This window comes from Notamacropus eugenii, chromosome 6 (genome assembly GCF_028372415.1).
Source record: "Notamacropus eugenii isolate mMacEug1 chromosome 6, mMacEug1.pri_v2, whole genome shotgun sequence".
Classification (NCBI taxonomy): domain Eukaryota; kingdom Metazoa; phylum Chordata; class Mammalia; order Diprotodontia; family Macropodidae; genus Notamacropus; species Notamacropus eugenii.
In genome coordinates, this window is record NC_092877.1 from 351,398,861 (window position 1) to 351,418,264 (window position 19,404).

The 19,404-nt window shown below is 40.4% G+C and overlaps 1 protein-coding gene across 3 annotated transcripts in view; it reads left to right on the forward strand.

The window, feature by feature from the left end:
* The window catches only part of SPATA16 (spermatogenesis associated 16), a 319,130-nt gene extending 318,156 nt beyond the window's left edge, over nt 1-974 (forward strand). For all 3 annotated transcript variants that reach the window (XR_011969102.1, XM_072618454.1, XM_072618455.1), the window contains exon 11: nt 630-974. Coding sequence is in view for 2 of the 3 variants with exons in the window: in XM_072618454.1 (XP_072474555.1) it covers nt 630-752 (123 nt within the window). In the remaining variant the exon portion in view is untranslated. The remainder of the gene's footprint in view (nt 1-629) is intronic.
* The last annotated feature ends 18,430 nt before the right edge of the window (nt 975-19,404 follow it).

Sequence of the window (19,404 nt, forward strand, 5' to 3'; positions counted from 1 at the left end):
ACAGACTCTGATTTCCTCCAGCATTCTTTGAGGACAAGGAGAGAAACAAAACCTTGTCTGAGATTAATTTCTGGCTCATGCTTTCCTTTTAAAATGGCTGCTTTTCATTGCCATTTAAAGAGGGCCTTGTGATCAATTCACCTTCCCAGCATGCATGACTGAACGAAGGTGCTCTAACATGTCAGTTCCACACATGTAAAGTAATTGAACCTCAAAGGAAATGGAACAGAAATTCTTTGTTTTCAGTGTGCCTTTCCTTCCTTCCTTCCTTTCTTTTTCTTTCTTTTTTCCTCTTCTTTCTTCCTTCCTTTTTTCTTTCTTTCTTTTCACCAGAGCTTTTCCAAAAATGTGACTTAGAAATACAAATGATTTGGGAAACCCAGGTAAAGTAATTGAACCCCAAAGGAAATAGGACAGAAATTATTTATGTTTTGAGCTATGCTTTCCTTCCTTTCTTCTTTCTTTCATTCTTTTTCTTTTTCATTCTCTCTGTTCCTTCTTTCTCCCTTTTTGCTCACCAGAGCTTTTTCAAAAATGTGCTTAGAAATGTAAATGATTTAGGAAACCCAAGAGGCCTCCATTTTTTTTTTCAACAGGGAACAATAAGGACCTTTGTTTATGTCTTTCAGGTTGGGCTAATTGAAGACTTTCTATACCAATTAGAGGATAGTTTCTTAAAAACCAAAAAACTGAGAACAGCCAGGAGGCAGAAAATGAAAATGAAGCGGCTTCAGAGCGTGCAGCAGTGCTAGTCACTGGAGACATGGAGCCCCCTTCTCCCCCCAAACCCACCAATCACGACATCCCCAAGGAAGAGGTGCAGACATCCAGGCAGTCAGAGTTTGACAGCTGGGACGACAAAGGCCTGCCTTCGGATGAATGAGGTGGCTCTTCCCTCTGGCTCATCTTGAGCAAGGAGATTCTACACTTCATTAGTCTCAGCTGGCAGAAATAAATGTTCTCAGAAAGTTTGACTTGCTTCCTGTTCACATCCATCTTGTTTATTTAAATAGCTTAGAGAATAACCATGAACAGAGCTCACTCACCCACTGTGCCCTTTCTGAAGTATAGTGGACTTTCCCCAACGTGCACACAAAGTCCTGCTAGTCCCACAGAGTTAATCATCAAGGTTCATTCACGTTAATACATAGGATCATATATTTAGAGCTGGAAAGGACCACTGAATCCACCCTCTCCGTTCTCTTCGTTTACTGATGTAAAAACTGAGCCACATAGAGGTGAAGTATTCTAGCTAGCTTTTAAATAACATTTTAGGTTTGCAAATGCCTTTATGTATATCATTGCCTAAAAATGATTTTCCTAGAGTCACACAGCTAGTAACTGTATGAAGTAGTAGGATTTGATCACAATTTTTTTAACAGGACTTCCAATAGTGCTCTCTCTACTATACTACCCTGCCCCTCTCTCCGTATATGAATAAACAGCACATAAGTAAATTTAAAATCATATCAATGATCATGACAGACTATGGAGTTTAGCAACTAGAGCAAGGCTCAAAATCAGGCAAGACCTGAATCAAAAGTTCTGCCTCTGAAATATGCTGTCTGGAAGACACAAGTCAATTCACTTCTCAGTGCTCTAGAGCCCAGACCCTTTCCCTTCTGTAAGGTGATGAGTTTCAGAGAAGGTGTCAGCTTGCATCACTGGAGGAAATTTCCTCACCTCCAATTTTCCTATGCCAATGAAATTCTAGGTCCAAGTATCTATCAATGAGCACATGAAGATAGTATGGCATCACTAAAAGAGCAAAGGCATGGAATCAGGAAGACCTGGGACATATATATGGGTGTGGGGTGTAGGTGTGTGTGTGTGTATAATTATTTTCCCAATTATATTTTAAAAACAATTTTTAAACATTTTCTTAAAAGTTTGAGTTTCAAATTCTATCCCTCCCTCCCTTCCCTCCTCCCTTCCTGAGACAGTAAGCAATTCAATATAGGTTATCCCTGTTCAATCATATAAAACATTTCTATTAGTCATTTTGCACAAGAAGATGAATTTTAAAAATGAAAGGAAGAAAGTGAAAATAGCATGCTTCAGTTTCTTTTCAAATAATACCAGTTCTTTCCCTGGAAGTGGATAGCATGCATTCCAGAGTCCTTTGGAATTGTCTTGGGTCATAGTATTGCTAAGAAGAGCTAAGTCATTCACAGTTTTCCATCATACGATATTACTATTACTATGTACAATGTTCTCCTTGTTCTGCTCACTTCACTATGCATTGGTCTTTCCAGGTTTTTTCTGCAATCATCTTGCTTGTCATTTCTTGTAGTACAATAATATTCCTTCACATTCTATACCATACCTTCTTTAACTACTCCCCAGTTGATGGGAATACTCTCTATTTCCAATTCTTAGTCAACACAAAAAGAGCAGCTATAAATACTGGGTACATGTAAGTCCTTTTCCCTTTTTCTCTTTTTCCTTTTCCTTTTTTTGGATGTCTTTGGGATACAGACCTAACAGTGATATCACTGGATCAAAGAGTTTGCACAGTTTTGTAGCCCTTTGGGCATGGTTCCAAATTGCTCTCCAGAATTGTTGAATCAGTTCACAAGTCCACCAATAGTGCTTTAGTGTCGAGGACCTAGATTCTAAGCTCAGCTATGCCAATTATTGGTTGCATGACCTCAAGCAAATCACTTTGCCTCTAAGAACCTCAGTTTCCTGTAAAATGAAAGGGTTTAAACTGCTTCATCTCAGCTCTCTTTGATCTCTAAATCTATGACCTATTAAGCCATAGACTTGCAGTATCTTCATAAACAGGGCTCATTCCCTCACCTTACAAAAATCATAGATCCTTAACATGCTCCTTTGCATACTGGTATAGTATATTTCTCCCTCGTGCTTAAAGACTTCAAATGCAGGTACACAGGCAAAATCATACAGAAATGACTCAAGTTTTTTCTTTGTGCTATTAAAATTAGAACACAAACATTTGGTCTTCTCATCCACATCCACCTGTTTCCAACAAACATACACATGTTTGAGGAGATGGCAGGTCACAAATTATTAAGATTTAGCTTAGAAGAATCCTCAATGAACCTGGAGCCAAAAGACTCCAGATCTCAGTTTCTTCATCTGTAAAGTGAAGGGATTGACCTAGATGATGTCTTAAGGCCCCTTCCAACTCTAAACATATAAGTCAAAGAAAACATCTAAACCCCTGATAAACTAACCCCTTTATTTAATAAATGAAGAAACTAAGACTCAGGGGAGAATTACCCAAAGTCTTCATAACATCATAGATTGAGAGCTGAGAGGAACCTTGTAGATCTTCTAGCCTAGCTTCTTCATTTTCAAGATAGGAAAACTGAGGCCAAGAGAGGAATTTGTCAACTGTCACAGCTAGTAAGTGGCAGAGCCAAGATTCAGACTCAAACCCATGTTCAAATCCAGTACTCTTTCCTCCATACTATACCATTAGGTAACAGGAGTGGTACTGGTGAAATAACTGTAACTAATGAGAATAATTCAGTTATAGGCACAAATAACTATTCAAGGCCAGGAAGATAAACATTAAAATTCATTTGGGAAAGGATAAGTGATATCCTGGAAAGTGACAACAGTAAAATAGAGAATTGGGACATTAATAACATTGAGCAAAGACAATGTTGGAATACAGCTATAAGTGAATTGATGACATTATGCACACAAATTTATAGGGAAGGAACATAAAGAGATAAATTGATCAATGCTTTACCTAAGTTCTATCCCTGACTCTGCTACTAATTGTGTGATCTTGGGTAAGTCAGTTCATTTCTGTGAGTTTCATATTCTTCATGTGTAAAGAGAGATAATTAGACTAGATGATCCCTAAAGTCCCTTCTTGCTCTAACAAATGTTCTCTAATTATCTGGCTCCTCAGGGAGTTAATGAGTAGACAAAAGGAATAAAATTGCCCAATTTATTCCACTATATAGGGCTTGCTATAATGTCTTCCTGCCCTCAGGATCCACATGCCAGCAGATAACTTCCTTAGCAGCACATCCTCTTTAATCCCAACAGATGGCTAGCCTCTCAGGGACTAAATAGATTCTAAGGAATGTCAGTTCTAGAGGTAGGAAGTAAAGGGTAATGATGTCAATTCTTGTTTAGCCAACCCAAGTTATCAGAGCACATTTATTCACTTCAAAAATGTCTGCATGACCAAAAGGTTGCCAACAGATCCTTACAGATCACCACCATGACCAAATTCACCACAACAAAATACCTTGGACAGTTCCTCAGGCATTGTACAATGGGCTTGTTGCCCTATATTCAGAAGAGGTGGATTTCCTGGGAATTGCTGTTCTCTGGATGATGAATTGACCTCATTTTCTTGAACTCAAGTATTATAAATTCTTAAAAGAAAATGGGAGTAGGAGAAGGAAGTAAGAGTGTGGAATATTGCATGTACTGTCAGACTTGGTGGTTGTGCCATTTGACCTTTTTTTCCATTTTTTTTAATTCCTTGTTCCAAGGAACAACTCTCTGAGACTGAGACTGGAAAGGGATATATTTGGAAAAGGAGGTAGTGTAAAAACAAAATATATCAATAAAAACTTGTTTAATAAAATAATAAAAATTTTAAAGATCATTACTTCAGCAAAGAAGAGTTCTGCCAGGTTTTTTTTTTCTCCCCTATTAATGGGTTTTGAATTATATGTATATAATTTTATGATGTGGTTTTTAAATTTTACAGATCATCCCATGGAAAACTAAATAATTCCTTTTTTTATCTTTTTTTAAAGGAAGAAAGATTGTCCAGCTTAACCATTGTTAGTCATAACAAACAGAAGATTTTAATTGATTCTTTTATGTTCCCCTGAAATCAGACCTACATTATAATATCTCATTTTAGCTATTGTTTATACCCAAGTGGCTTCCAGAAAACAATTTGTTTTTACTCTTTGATTTTTTTTCTGGGCTAAGGATGCTAAAGTTAAATTGTTTTTCTCCTCCCCCCGAGTGAGAAATGTGGGCTGTAAGTCACCTATCTTTTGAAATATTAATAATTTCTCTTAGATATATAAAGAGGATATCTTTTTTCTCTGCCGTAGCACCAGCTTTAGGAATAAAAAAATGGTATCTACTTTGAGTTTTGAACCTCAGAGTTTACTTCTCTTCTCTCATGGAATTCCTAGGTGTTGGAGGAATGACTGATTTTAGACATGGGTTTCAGGATCTCAGAGTTGTCTGTCCATTTACAAAGACATTGACTAAAAAGCCTGTTGACATTCAAAAGCTGTCAAATGGCCTTATCTGTTCTTTGAAAAATTAGGGCTGTCTCATCGCACAATGCCTGAAGGTGATATTTGGAAATGGCATTTTTTTTATTGTTATAAGCAATTTTTCCAAAATGAAATGTTGGGGATATGGTTTTGCCCTGGTTTGGGGGACCAGTCAGAATGATGTATAATGCAAGCCGACAAACAAAACAGCCCTTTAGGAAGAACATTGGTCATAATGATAGCTTACATTAGTTTATTTTATAAAGCCTCTTGACATGTATTATTGGATGTTCATATCAGCCAAGTATTATAGATACTTCCCTATTCCCGTTTTACAGATGAGGAAACGGAACCAGAAATATTAAGTGACTTGTTCAGATTCACACAGGTAGTAACAGAGCTGAGAGCTGAACAACTCTTTTTGTTCAAGTATTGGCCAACAGGTAGCCTGGTTCAAATCCCATTCCTGATGCTTTTTGGCTGTGAAACCTTGGGCAAGTAACTCTTTTCTATGGGCCTCCAACAGCTCAGGTAGGTCTGATCTATTCAGTGATAAATGGGTTATGATATGCATCACATCTGTAAAAGAAACAAAGGGAAATATTTAAAAATGAAAAACTAACAGGCAAACGGGGAAGGTATGAGGTCCAAGGAGGAAAGCAAAGGGGGTTGGAGGGACTTGCCATCTCAGGAATTTCTCTACATTGATAAAACTGCAGACCTATCCCATACTTGCCAAAGGGAGAGACCTCAACATGAAGAATTCTGCTATTCTGTGTCTTGAACAACCTTCTTTCCCTGTTTTTGGAGTCTCAATTTCCTCATTTGTGATTGTCTCTAAAGTTTCTTCTAGCTTTAATATTCTGTGACTTTGTAGTAAAGGATAACCATCTACCTGGAATTTTGGTTATGTAATTTTTCAATTACACTGAAAGGAAAAGAAAAAAGCTTCCATCAAGGTGATTTTTTTTAGAGCATTGGTTATTTCCTCCCCAGCAATATTTATTTTTAACTTACCTAGCACAAGTAAAATCTCATTATGGGTCTTGTCTCTGACTCTTCCTAGACTGGCTGGTGGCAGAGAAGGCAAGGATTAAACCTTTGATGGGGAGAGAGGTCTCAGACCTTTTTCTACCCATCAATGTCCAGAAATGTTGCCCATGAGTGCATGGCCCAGCTGTCAGTTCTGTCTATTGCAGACACAGTAGTGTCAAACATTAGTTTTGCTTGTAGTTGAAGGAGATTAGAGATAGCTATGACCTTGTGCATTTCATAAAGTCAGAAAAGCAAGCCACCAGAGGTCAAAGAACAAGGCCAGACCAAGAGTTTCCAGAAGCCAGTCAGAAAGAAACAAAATACCCCGGGATCTGTTTGATCCAGCCTAGCAGTAGAGACATAGGTTCATTTGGCATGAGGAAATTGGTCTGAGTCCATCCACTTTCCCCATGGACCAAAATCCCCAAAGAAGGCAGAATGTGCCACACATATTATATTTCAATGCTTGCTATGTCTACTCAGTAAATTTAGCAGCTAGGTGGTGTAGTAGATAGAACACTGAACCTGGAGTCAGGAGGACTTGAGTTCAAATCTGACCTCAGACAACTAGTGTTATGACCCTGAGCAAGTCATTTATCCTCTGTCTGCTTCAGCTTTCTCTTTTGTAAAATGGAGATAATAATATCACCTCCCAAGGTTGTCATGAGGATAAAATTAGATAGTATTTGTAAAATGCAAATCTCATTAATTTGGGGTACATTTTAATATCACATATTTGACATTTGGGTATTAAACATCTAAAGCAATAGTTAACAAAAATTTAAAAGCTAAACAAAAAAATCTAATTATTACGAATTCCATCCGAATTATTTGTTGTACTAAAATGGGGGTCAGCACCACTGCCAGCACTGATGTCAGCACCTTTGAGCTAAAAAGCTTTCTTTCATTTTTAATGACATTTTATAATGAATATCAGCAGCTCCCAACCAATGAGGTAATTCCTGTCTGTTAGCTCAGATGCTACCTTAGCGCAGACTCTCATCACACCTCCTAGAGTGTCATAATAGCCCCTAAAATGATCCCTCAGTTTCTCATATGTCTCCAATCTAGTCTCCATAGAACTACTAAAATCATCTTCCCAAAGCCCGGGTCTGATCATGTGACTGTCTTGATCAATAATATTCAGTGACTCCCTATTGCCTATAGGATAAAACGTCACATCCTCAGCTTGGCTTTTAAAGCTCTCTATGATCTGACTGAGTGTTTTTCTATTGAGATAAAGAGAGTGAGAATCTTTTATAAATTCAACTGCCCTGAATAAGTAGACCCCCAGTCACCCTGGAAAAGAACAATCACTAGTTGGTCAGATACATTCAAATGTAGGGGCTGGAAGAATTCCATTAGTGTCAGGGGCTGCAATCACTCTAGTTATCTCTACCCCACCTCCACCCCTAGAAGAAAGAGCCCAGACTAACCAGCCTGTGTCAAGTGAATTGGAACATTTGAGGTAGGGAGAAATAAAAAGAAGGAAGGAAGGAAGGAAGGAAGGAAGGAAGGAAGGAAGGAAGGAAGGAAGGAAGGAAGGAAGGAAGGAAGGAAGGAAGGAAGGAAGGAAGGGAGGGAGGGAGGGAGGAAGGGAGGGAGGGAGGGAGGGAGGGAGGGAGGGAGAAGCCTTTATTAAGTGTCTACTAGGTACCAGTCACTGCGCTAAATACTTTACAAACATCTCATTTGATCACAGCAGTCCTGGGAGGAAGGTAACTATCATTGTCTTCTTTTTTAAGGTTGGAGAAACTAAGACCAACAGAGACTGGGTTTTTTTTGTTACTGTTTGTTTTAGTTTGGTTGGTTGGTTGGTTGTTGGGTTGTTATTGTTTTTTTAAGTGACTTACCCAGGGTCACACAGCTAGTGTCTGAATTCAGGTCTTCCTGACTCCAAAGCCAACACTCCATTCATCATACCACCTAACTGCCTGAGAGAGAGGGAAAATTTTCCTCTACTTGATGGCAAAATAAAAGCAGTTGTGGCTAAAAGTTATGCTTTCCAGGCAAATATACCAAAATTTAAATAGCCAAATGAGGGGTGTCGCCTTCTAACTAGTCACCTTGAGAGATCATATGCACGTTCTAAAAATGATTTGAGCTATTGCTCAAAGTTTATTTCTATATATTGTCTCTCTGGGAATTATCTCCAGAGCCCAAGCACCATCTTAACCTCCTCAGTAATGGCAATTTTACAATCATTTGTAAGGGGCATTGATATTTCTGGGAAATAGCCAAAAGTCAGTCAAAGTTGATGGGGGCAGTTAGAAGGTGCAGTGGATAGAATGCCAGACCCAGAGTCAGGAAGACCTGAGATTGGATCCAGCCTCACACACTTAGTAGCTGTGTGACCGTGGGCTAGTCCTTCCCTTTCTCTAAACCTCAGTTTCCTCATCCATAAAATAAAGGGATTGTACTCCAAGATTCCCTGCATCTCTAAAAACTCCATAACTCTATAGACAGGAGCCCCAGAATCTCAGAGTGGTAAGGGACCTCACCTTCCATCTATACCCCCAAAGAATCCTCCCTACAACATAATGTCAGAGAAATCACTTATTATACAGAATTGCTTTTGTAGAAAATTCATTTTCACTCTATCAGCCAAGCAGCACTGCTATGGGCTATCCAACAGGGCCCAGAAATAGTTTTGTTAGATAGGACCTTTTGATGGAAGGTTGCTTGCTATGATGAGGTTCTGCCTCTATTTACAAATAATGCAGTGACTTGTCAAGATACCCAGTGCTAGAGACTCCTTATCTCCTTCCCCTCGAACCCTCCAAGGTTTCCTTCCTTATAACTTTTACCTCCAGTTATTTTCCTTTGTTCCTCTCATGTCCTCATGGGACATCACCCAGTGAAATATGATTTTATTATGGACCTAAAACCCTTAAATCAAAGGGTATTGAAAGTTGAGAGACCACTGGCAGGGCCAGATTTGGATGAATAACGGCACTGAAACATCAGAACTGTGTGTTGGGCTAGATATATCATCATCTGCCCAATGGCTCCCTGGACTCTTGGGACATAGCTGGAAATGCCTATTGTCCTGGGCTGACAGGAAGGTAGTGGGGATTCTTAAGACAGAATGTTATGACACCTAGAGGCACCCACCTATTTTTGACAAGCCATCAGGAAGAGAGAAAGATTTGAAAAATGGGGCCGAAGGAGCAGCTCCAGATTGTTGCAAAAGCAAATATATTCTGTGTGCTCCCTAATCAACAGAAACCTGACATGGGATTCTGACCCCACTGGAAAATCAAAGCACAAAATCATCCCATAAGAACATTGTATCATAAAGACCTGGAGATGTGGAAATTAAATATTAAACAGGCATTCTGGGTGTAATCTATTTATCCAGGCTTAATACAGTATTAATTACTATGCACTGAATAATTCATGCCAATAAGGAGGCTCAAAGATTTTATTTTGTCAAAGACAAGGGAAGACCCATCTCTTTTTCCTTAAGAGCAAATGGTGTTCCCCAGCTACTTCTCCATCCAGAGAACCTGTGTGGCTCGATATTACTACTGTTACAATATTACTGCTGTGTGACTGGTAATGTTACTGCTCTGATTACTAATAAGGGCATCTAGGTAGCTTAGAGTTCAAAATCTGGAGTCAGGAAGACCTAAGTTCAAATCCAGCCTCAGATGCTTACTAACTGTGTGACCCTGGGCAAGTTACTTAACCCTGTTTGCCTCCATTTCTTCATCTGTAAAATGAGCTGGAGAAGGAAATGGCAAACTACTCCAGCATCTTGACCAAGAAAACTCTAATGAAGAATCAGACATGACTGAAAAATGGCAGAATAACAGAGGTCTCTTTGAAGAACACCGCGCATTAAGACACAGTAGAACCTACTTTGAAAGCATATCAGTTTCTAAATAATAATGACAAGATTCTTGTCAATAGTAATACATGCTTGGAACCATGAGTCCATCAGTGTGGATACTCAAGCACTAGAATGGAAGTCAGAGGACCTGGGTTCAAATCCTACCTTAGCCCTGTTGTGTATTTTTTTACAAAACCTTGCACAAATCCCTTAATCTCTATGCACCCCAGTTTCTTCATCTATTGGGGGGGGAGAGAGAGAGAGAGAGAGAGAGAGGGAGGGAGATTGGACTACATGGTTAACAAGATCTAAATTCTACATGCAATAATTCAATTCACTTCAATAAATATTTCTTAAGGACCTGCTATGTGCCAGGCATTGCGCTATGCACGGGAAATACAAATAAATACCAGCAAAAAGACTGTCCCTGCCTTCAAGGAGCTTATAATCTAATGGAGGCAGACAATACAAAGAAAGGTTGGGGTGGGAAAGAGACACGAGGGGGTAGCTTGTTCCATAGAGTTGAAACCAAACAGAGCTGCAGATGGAGACTGGAGTGAGCTGGAAGTCTAATTTCTGCCCTCCATAATGGAAGACTTTGGAGTAGCTTAGAGCTCCACCCTCCAACCAGAAAGTAGATTTGGAGCTGGGAGGGACCCCAGAGACCAACTATTTAAATCATCCAACTTTACAACTGAGAAAACTGAGGCTTAGGTAGGTTGTGACTTAAATAAAGTCCAAGGACCCATAGTTAGTGAGTGGCAGAGTCAGGATTCCTATCCTGGGTCTTCTTGGATCACCCAATCCAGCACCCTTTCCATCCTTATCATCCTTTCTTCTCAGAGGAATGATACCTTCAGCAATGAAGGTTGAAGCTCTTCCACACTTTCCCATTCTGTATGATTCTCATTCTTCTGTGAGTGCTTCACAAAGTATTCATGCATTACTTTACCCAGAATACTTTCTTTCTTCTCCTATTCCAAAGGTAACCATGTAGCACACAAGATGCCCATCCACCATCTCTCATGCTCATGCCACCTCTTCTTCTGGTTAGATCTGTTCTGGAATGTGTCTTTCAAACTACTTCTCCTATTTAAGTTGATCCTTCAATGGAACTAGATCTCTCCACCATGGGTGTTCCCTTCAGTGGTGCAAGTAGCAACCCATATCTTCTCATCCAGAGTGACCTTTGTCCACATCCTGTAAATCTTCCACAGGAGGTCCTCCAAGACTTCTCTTCAAGACCTCTTGGCATTGAATGAATGCCAGTGGGGTAAAACAATTGTCAATCATCCCTAAAGAGGTAGCTTGATGTAGTGGATAGGGCACTGGACTTGGATCTAATAAGATCTGGGTTTAAGTCCTGGTTCAGTCACTTGCTGGCCATGGATAAATCACTGAGCTTCTCTGTGCCTCAGTTTCCTCATATGCAAAATGAGAGGGCTGGTCTTCATGCCCCTCCAAGGTCCCTTCTAGCTTTACATTAGTGAACCTATGATCCTATTCCTTATTGTCACTACATGAACCACTCCACCTCCTTCTCTGCTTTTCTGATCCTGCTCCTCTCTGAGAATACGCCTCCCTTTGGCACCATTCTACATGGATAATAGATGAAGCCTCCTTAGTCAGGAAAGCTAATAGCAGAAAGAATGTTTGTCATCCAGACCATGGTATGTAGTTGGATGGACAACACCTCAGGATGATCCATCAACACATGGCTCTTTGACAGACGTGAGAGATAGACAATGAACTAGACCCAAAATTGAACAAGAAGAAAAGAATGAAGTAGGCTGGATCTTCAGTCATTTCAGTTATTTCCAACTCTTCATGACCCCTTTTGGAGTTTTCTTGGCAAAGATACTGGAGTGGTTACCATTTCCTTCTCCAGTCCATTTTAGAGATAAGGAAACTGAGGCAAACAGGGTTGAGGACTTGCCCAGAGTCACACAACTAGTAAATGTCTGAGGCTGGATTTGAACTCAGGCAGTTGAATCTTCCTCACTTTAGACCCAGTCCACTGTTCCACCTAGCTGCCCCCTGAGAAATTATACAATACCTTTAGGGATGGGAAGCTTCTCCGGGAAATAAAGGCCCTTTCTTTTAACAATACTCTTCTCCTAATGAGGTGTGGCTCTTATATAGAGCTTTGACTCCAAGTCAAATGTTCTTAAGACTGCATCATGCTGCTCATCAGACTCTGCTTTTGCATAAATGTTTATAGGCTCATAGATCTAGCACTAGAAGAGACCTCAAAAGCCATCTCATCCAACCCTCGAATTTTACATGTAAGAGGGGTGTCCACACCCCAATCCCAGTTAACGTAACTAACAAGGTGTTCTCCTCCCAACACCTTTATCAAAAAAGAACTCCCTTCTATCCTTAGATTTAAATTCAGAATCAGTCAATCACACGAAAGTACAAATGAGGTGTGGGGAAAGTCTTTAATCAATTTGATAGGAAGGATATACTTTGAGCCACAGGAAATGGTTATTGATTGGAAAAATTAGACATACCTCAGGGTCCATGAATATCAGAGAAGATACTCAGGCAGTGAAACAAGGGAGGGAAGGATCCTATCTCTCTTCCCCTCCCCCATTTTGAAAAGAGATGACCTTATGAATTTGGGAAGATGGGGTGTCCCATCATGGCCCTCAGGAGCAACATCTCTCCAGCATCGGTAACTAACGGCCCTGTCTGCACTGGGAACAGAAAGATAAAATGAAGATAAACTAGACTCCCTGAGGACAGGCAGCTTACAATTCTACCAGGGCACTGGCCTTGGGCTCTTGGTAGAGAGGCCTCTAAGGGCTTCTTTTTGAGGACTCCGTAAAGGCCACAAAAACCTTCCAATAACGTAAAGCTATGAGTCTACCCTTTGGCTACATGAGTGCTCTCATTTTAAAGTTCATGCTAAATAAAAACCTTGTGAGTCTGAGGATAAGTCCCAGTTCAAAGAAATATTTAAATTGAGAGTTCTTACTATATCAGCTCAATAAAACCCCTTTCTGACTTGTATGAACTGATGCTGAGTGAGGGGAGCAGAACCAGAACATTGTACTCAGTCACAGCCACATTGTCCAATGACTAACTTTGAAAGACATGGCTCTTCTCAGCGATGCAATGATCTAAGAAAACTCCAAAAGGCTCATGATGGAAAACGCTATCCACATCCAGAGAAAGAATTACAGTCTGAATGCAGATTGAAGTATACTATTTGCTCTCTCTCTTTTTTGTTTGTTTTGTTTCTTCTTTCTTGTGGTTCATTCCATGGGTTCTAATTCTTCTTTGAGACATGACTAAGGTGAAAATATGTTTAAGGTGAATGTATATGTAGAGCCTGTATCAGATTGCATGTCATCTTGGGGAGGAGGGAGAGGAGAGAGGAGAGAAAATTTGGAACTCAAAAGCTTGTGGAACTGAATGTTGTCAACTAAAAATAAATAAATTTTAAAAATAAATACCCCTTTCTAATGAACTCTTGCTAGCTAGTAATGAATGGAGAGTACATTGGGTGGGAACTCATGAATGACAGTACTTAGAAATACCCCCAACCCTCCAGGATTACTCCTAGAACCAAGGAAAGAAGTAATCAACTGCTCTTTAGAGACAATCTAATGATGTAAATGGAGTCTGAGAGAGTGAGTAGAGGAGAGGGGCTACGTGGAGTTGCAGGAACTAAGGACCAGGGAAGTCAAGTAACTCACCCAAGGTGACAAAGACAATAAGAATCAGAGAGGTTGGGTTCAAATCCAGTCCCTCTGTCTCTTTCCACTGTCCCTCAAAACCAGTCATTTGTGGGTTTTCCCTCAGCTGCAGTCTGGTTGGTCATAGTTTTGTTGGACACAGATTTTAGCTTAATTCTGGATCATTCCCTTTTTTTCAATAGGAATCAATAACAATGGGAAAGTGAGACTTTCGTGTCTACCACATTGACAATAGCCCGGTAATTGAGGTCTGTCCCTTCCCTGTCCATGACTGTGATCCAGCGCAAATCAAGAGGAGCTTCAGAATGTCAGCTACCCCAGTGTCATCAGTACAGGAAAGATAAGAACTTCTAGGAATGATGGGAGAGTGAATAAATGTGGGATTCTCCAAACCAGAGGTGGAAGGGATTCTAGTAGTTCCCTGAGCACTGACTCACTGCTTCTGACATACATCAGCTGTGTGACGCTTGCCAAGTCACTTCGGGAAGCTGGACAGCTCCATAGATCAAGCACGGAACTTGGAATTTAGGGAGATCTGAATTCAAATCCTATCCCAGACACTTACTAGCTGTGGTGATCCTGGACAAGTCATTTAACTTCTCTGTTCTTCAGTTTCCTCGTCTGTAAAATGGGAATAATAAAAGCATCTCTCTCACAAGGCTATTGTGGAAGTCAAATGACACACGATATCTGTAAAGTGCGTTGCAAGCTTTACGATGCTATATAAATGCTTGTTATTACTATTATTTACTCCAAACTATACCCCAAAACCAAACCCCATTGAACCAGACTCAGTACATTGTGATTCAGTTTTTGCCGAAAGACTTCCAATGAGATCTTGACCTCTTGAAGTAGTCTATTCCACTTTTGGAAAGCCCTAAGTATTCGGAAACTTTTCCTGACTTCCGTCCCTAATTGTCCCCTGTGCACCTATGACTCCTGGTTCTATTCTCTGGGACCAGGCAGAATAGTGCAAGCCCCTTCCAAGTGACAGCCCATCAGATGCTAGAAGAGAGAAGTAGGGTGCCATATTTAAGTCAGCGCAAGGGAGACTTCTGGGGAGAGGAAGCATTTTTCAAAAAGAAAAAATGAAAATTGAAAAATTATCATAAGAATTTGATTGAAAAAAATTATATGCTGTTTGAATAATGAGGAGAGTGAAAACATACCATTCTCCCTTTTCTCCCTTTATTAATGAATCAAAATTCACACAGATGCAATTGTTAAAAGTATATATAACAACCTCTTAAGTATAATTCTCATTTTTTACCTGTCACTCTCCTTTTATAAAATGGGCATTTACATTAAAAGAGTATCACATAAAATGGAATTTTACTATATTCCAGTTCTTTAAAATCATGAGGCCCTCTGGAAAAATCAGACATAATATGGTTTTGCCCATATGAAAGAAAATGGGAAATATCAATGGATGGAATGTAAAATATGTTCCAGGTAAAGAAACTGAGCAAGCAGCTGAAATGGAAATATCCTTCGCTGGGGCCGGTGGGATCCCAGAGTGAAGGAGCTGAGGGGAAAGGATGGCTCCAGAGCCAACATGGGAGGAGGGCAGTGGGGAAGGGAGGGAGGGAATGGCAGCATCTAAACCCCCTAATGTCAAATCCCTTCCACCAAAGCAGATCGCCTAGTGCTTGCATATCCAAGACTTCAGAAATTACTTGGGGCACTAACCAGAAAAGGGGCTTATATTTTACTTATTTATAAAGTTTGCCCAGCCCTTTGCAAATATTACATCCTAACAACCCCTGGAGGGAAGTGCTGTTATTATTCCCATTTTACAGATAAGAAAACTGAGGCAGACAGGGGTGAAGCGACTTGACAGAATTGCCAGGAGGGCATAGCTAAGAAGTGTCCCGGGTGATATTTCAACTCAAATCTTCCGACTCCAGTCCCAGCATTCTAACTACCCCGCCCCTGGCTGTTCTAAAGGATTTGCCAAGGGTGACAGAAAAGCAGGATCCGACTTCCTTAACTCCAGGGGAGGCCTTCTATCCACTCCATCACCTTCCCTCTCACAACGAGACTCGGGGAAGTGGAAAAGCAAATGGACGAGCTGGAGAGATTCATCAAGCAGGAACCGTAATGTCATGACCAGAACTGCCATTCTACCTAAATCTTTTTTTTTCCAAAAGACAGACACTAGGAAAGAATAATGGGAGAGAAAGGAGAACAAAATCACATAGATAACAGAAAGGGGGGAAATACCCTCCCCAACAGGAAGTGGGAAGAAAAATGGGACTCGCCGAAGAGTGAGAAAAGGGCGTGCAGAACAAAGCCGTATTTATCACCTCGCTGCATGTCACTTTCAGATCCTACTTGTCAAGGGGGGAGAAAAAAAAGGCTTTGAAATTAAAAGGTTTAAGAAGTTGTGAGAGTGGAATTTAGTGTCAGATGGCTTTTGAATGGAATTTTTTTTCCACTTCAAAATGTTTATGTATCTTTAAGTTACACACACACTTCTGCACACACTTGCTCCCTCTGTGTCTACACACACACACGCGCGTGCACACACACACACACACACACACACACACACACACACACACATTCCCTCCCTCTACCTCCACCACTCCCCAAGAAAATTTTAAAAGAGGAAAAAAAAAAAACCCAGAGAAACAAAAGGTATTAACAAGCAGGTTTTTCTGGGCCACATCTAGAACCAGCTCCATTGCACACACATTCCTTCCTCCAAGCAGGATGACTGAGCTTGGCTCACTGGTCTCCATTGACATTTAATAACCCGGCCAACTTTTACTTAGTGCCTGGGTGGTTTAGGGCACAGAACGCTAAACTTGGCCTGAGTCTAAATCTTGTCTCAGACACTTAGCTACCTGTGTGCCCTTGGACAAATCCTGCTCTCAGCCTCAGTTTTCTCATCTGTAAAGTGGAGATGAAGTAGGAGTATTTACTTCATGGGGCTGTTGTAAGGAGCATATGAGAATATATGTAAATATCTTCACAGATCTCAAAGCACTATAAAAAATGCCAATGTAGTATAGTGGCTAGAGAGCCAACCCTAGAATGAATGCAGTGGCCCCTTTGGGGTTGCATGATGGAAGGGTCCTCCCATGAGGACCTATTTAACCATCTGCTCAGAAGAACTGCATGGGTGCAATCCCTGCCCCTCAGAACTTCTCTTGTTGCTGGCCTCAAGATGTAAGGAGAACTCTCTGAGTTCTAGAAGGTCAATGGGGGAGGGACTGCCCCACCCCGCACCAATCAATCTTCCAAGTGAATGAGCTCATAGGCAGGTTTGGATGGGATGGACACGACTCCTTTCTGCTTCTGTCTTCTTTCTTCCAGCACAGGGCCTTGTAAAATCTTGGAAGGTGGCTAATCTCTTCTCCTTCCTGGGCATCTGAGCATCAGCTGGATACTGGTTCCCAGAACAATTACAGCAGCCCCAGTACTGGCAAAGGCAACAGAGGAGATACTTTTTTTTAAAGCCTGTTGGATTGAACTAAATTGAAGGCTACGCCATCAAAGCCTAAGCAGGTTCTATTTAGCTGAAATGTCTTGAAGTACAAAGCCTCATCTCCAGACCTCACCTGCTGTCCCAGATGCTCAGCAGCAGCAGGAATAGCCCCTATCTAATGAATCCTTTGGCCAAGATAACCTGCAGCACAAAGGCTCTCTAAAGGAGCAATGGATAGAATTTACAAAAGATTCAACTTAGTCTTAATGACAGAAGAAACTTCCTTACAATTAGAGCTGCCCAATAATAGGATGGCTTCCTCCTTCTTGGAGTTCTGCGAACAAAGATTGGATGGATACTTGTTGGGATGTTCCAGAGGGGCTTCCTTTAGGGTATGGGTTGGACAAATGGTCACTGAGGTCCCTTCCCACTCTCAGATTCTGTGATTCTGAAAACAAACAAAAAAAAAAGGTGGGTGAAAGGCAAGGGACAGGACAATGAATTAGCTGCAAGATTGTCCAGCTAGATGTCTGGATCTGATTCAGATACAAAGCGAGAAAATGAATGTAAGGCACTTTCTAAACTTGAAAGAACAGAATCAGTTTTTATTGTCCATGTTATTAATGTCCACTCTCTGACACAGGAACCAGAAGGAATGGAATGAATTCTCTCATACCACTAGAATTGGGTCATATGACTGAAGTCCTAGAAATAAAGATAGGTGTCCCACTTACTTCTCGTGAGTCAGTTTCCCAATGGAAGAATCTAGTTAACAGATGCAAAGTGCATCATCCATTCCTTCAATGAATATTGTTTAAACACCTACTATGTACTATGCCCTAGAGCTACAAAGACAAAAACAAAGCAGTCTTGTCCTCAATGAGTTCTAGTAGGGAGTGGAAAAAAGAGAAATGAACCCAGCTAATAAATATGCCAAGCAAATAACAAGATATTTGAGGGTAATACAGGGTCATTTATGGGAAGTGCATCAGCAATTGGAGTTGAGAAAATAAACTTCATGAAGGAGGTACCACAGGAGTTGAATCTTAATGAAAACTAAGGTTAATAGTAAGAAAAATAGTATTATAAAATAAAACATAAATGTATAGTATATTTCTAATATCAAATACATAGAAATATGTAACATATTTTACACATATATATAAAATGATGATGATGAAGATAAAGACGTTGATGATGATGATGTTGATAAAGACAATGATGATGACAGTAACTAGCATTTCTACAACATTTTAAGGGCCACTAAGTGCTTTATGGAAAGAGTATTTTCCAGGTATAAGGACAACCTATACAAAGGCCCTGAGGTGGGAAACAATGTCATATACAAGGAACAAAGGTATATCAGTGTGACTGGAATATCAAGTGCATAAGGGGGAGTTAGGTAAAATGAGTCTCAAAAGATGCTTCTCTTCTCTCAAGATTTGGCCACAAGTAGGATATGGAAGAGCTAGAATTTGAACCCAGAGCTTCTAATACCAACTTGAACAAGGCTATTGTGAAGGTCAAGTTAAAATGTTGGTGTCTCTTGAAGATACAGTCCCTGGGAGCCAACCAGTACCAGTTCCCTTAACCACGTAAATCACTTTGCAAACCTCAAAGGTTTTGTGTCCACAAAGGGTCCATAATCATGATTTCTCCCAAAATTCCCAAAGACATGGGCACTATGTTCTGGGCCCTTTGGGTGAGATAATTGAAAAATGAGTTAAGCTCCCCACATGATCCTCATCTTCAGAAAGGTCAGGAAAGAGACAGGCCTCGAAAGTGGCAGGTCTAGGCCAAATGCTGGTTTATGGGGATTAAAAAAATTACAATAGGAAATAAAACAGCTGTAACCTCTTCTCATTTGAGTTTTTAATTCCAAGCCTGTGAAGCAGCATTCAGAGAAGTCTCTGGATCACACCAGATGAATGGAGGATGGATAGTCTTTAAGAAACAAGTAGAGAGACTCAGATTCAGTCCAGCTCAGACTCTGTCTAGCTGGAATTCTATCTGGCTCGCATGTGAATACAAGCGTTACAAATGCTTAGGCTCCTTAAGAGCCAACCCAATTTGGCAAATCTTTAATAAACTTTGTTTTCTTTGGCTTTAAGAAGACTTGAGTCGAATTCATTTGAGCGCGACCAAGACTGTCAGTATTTTGGG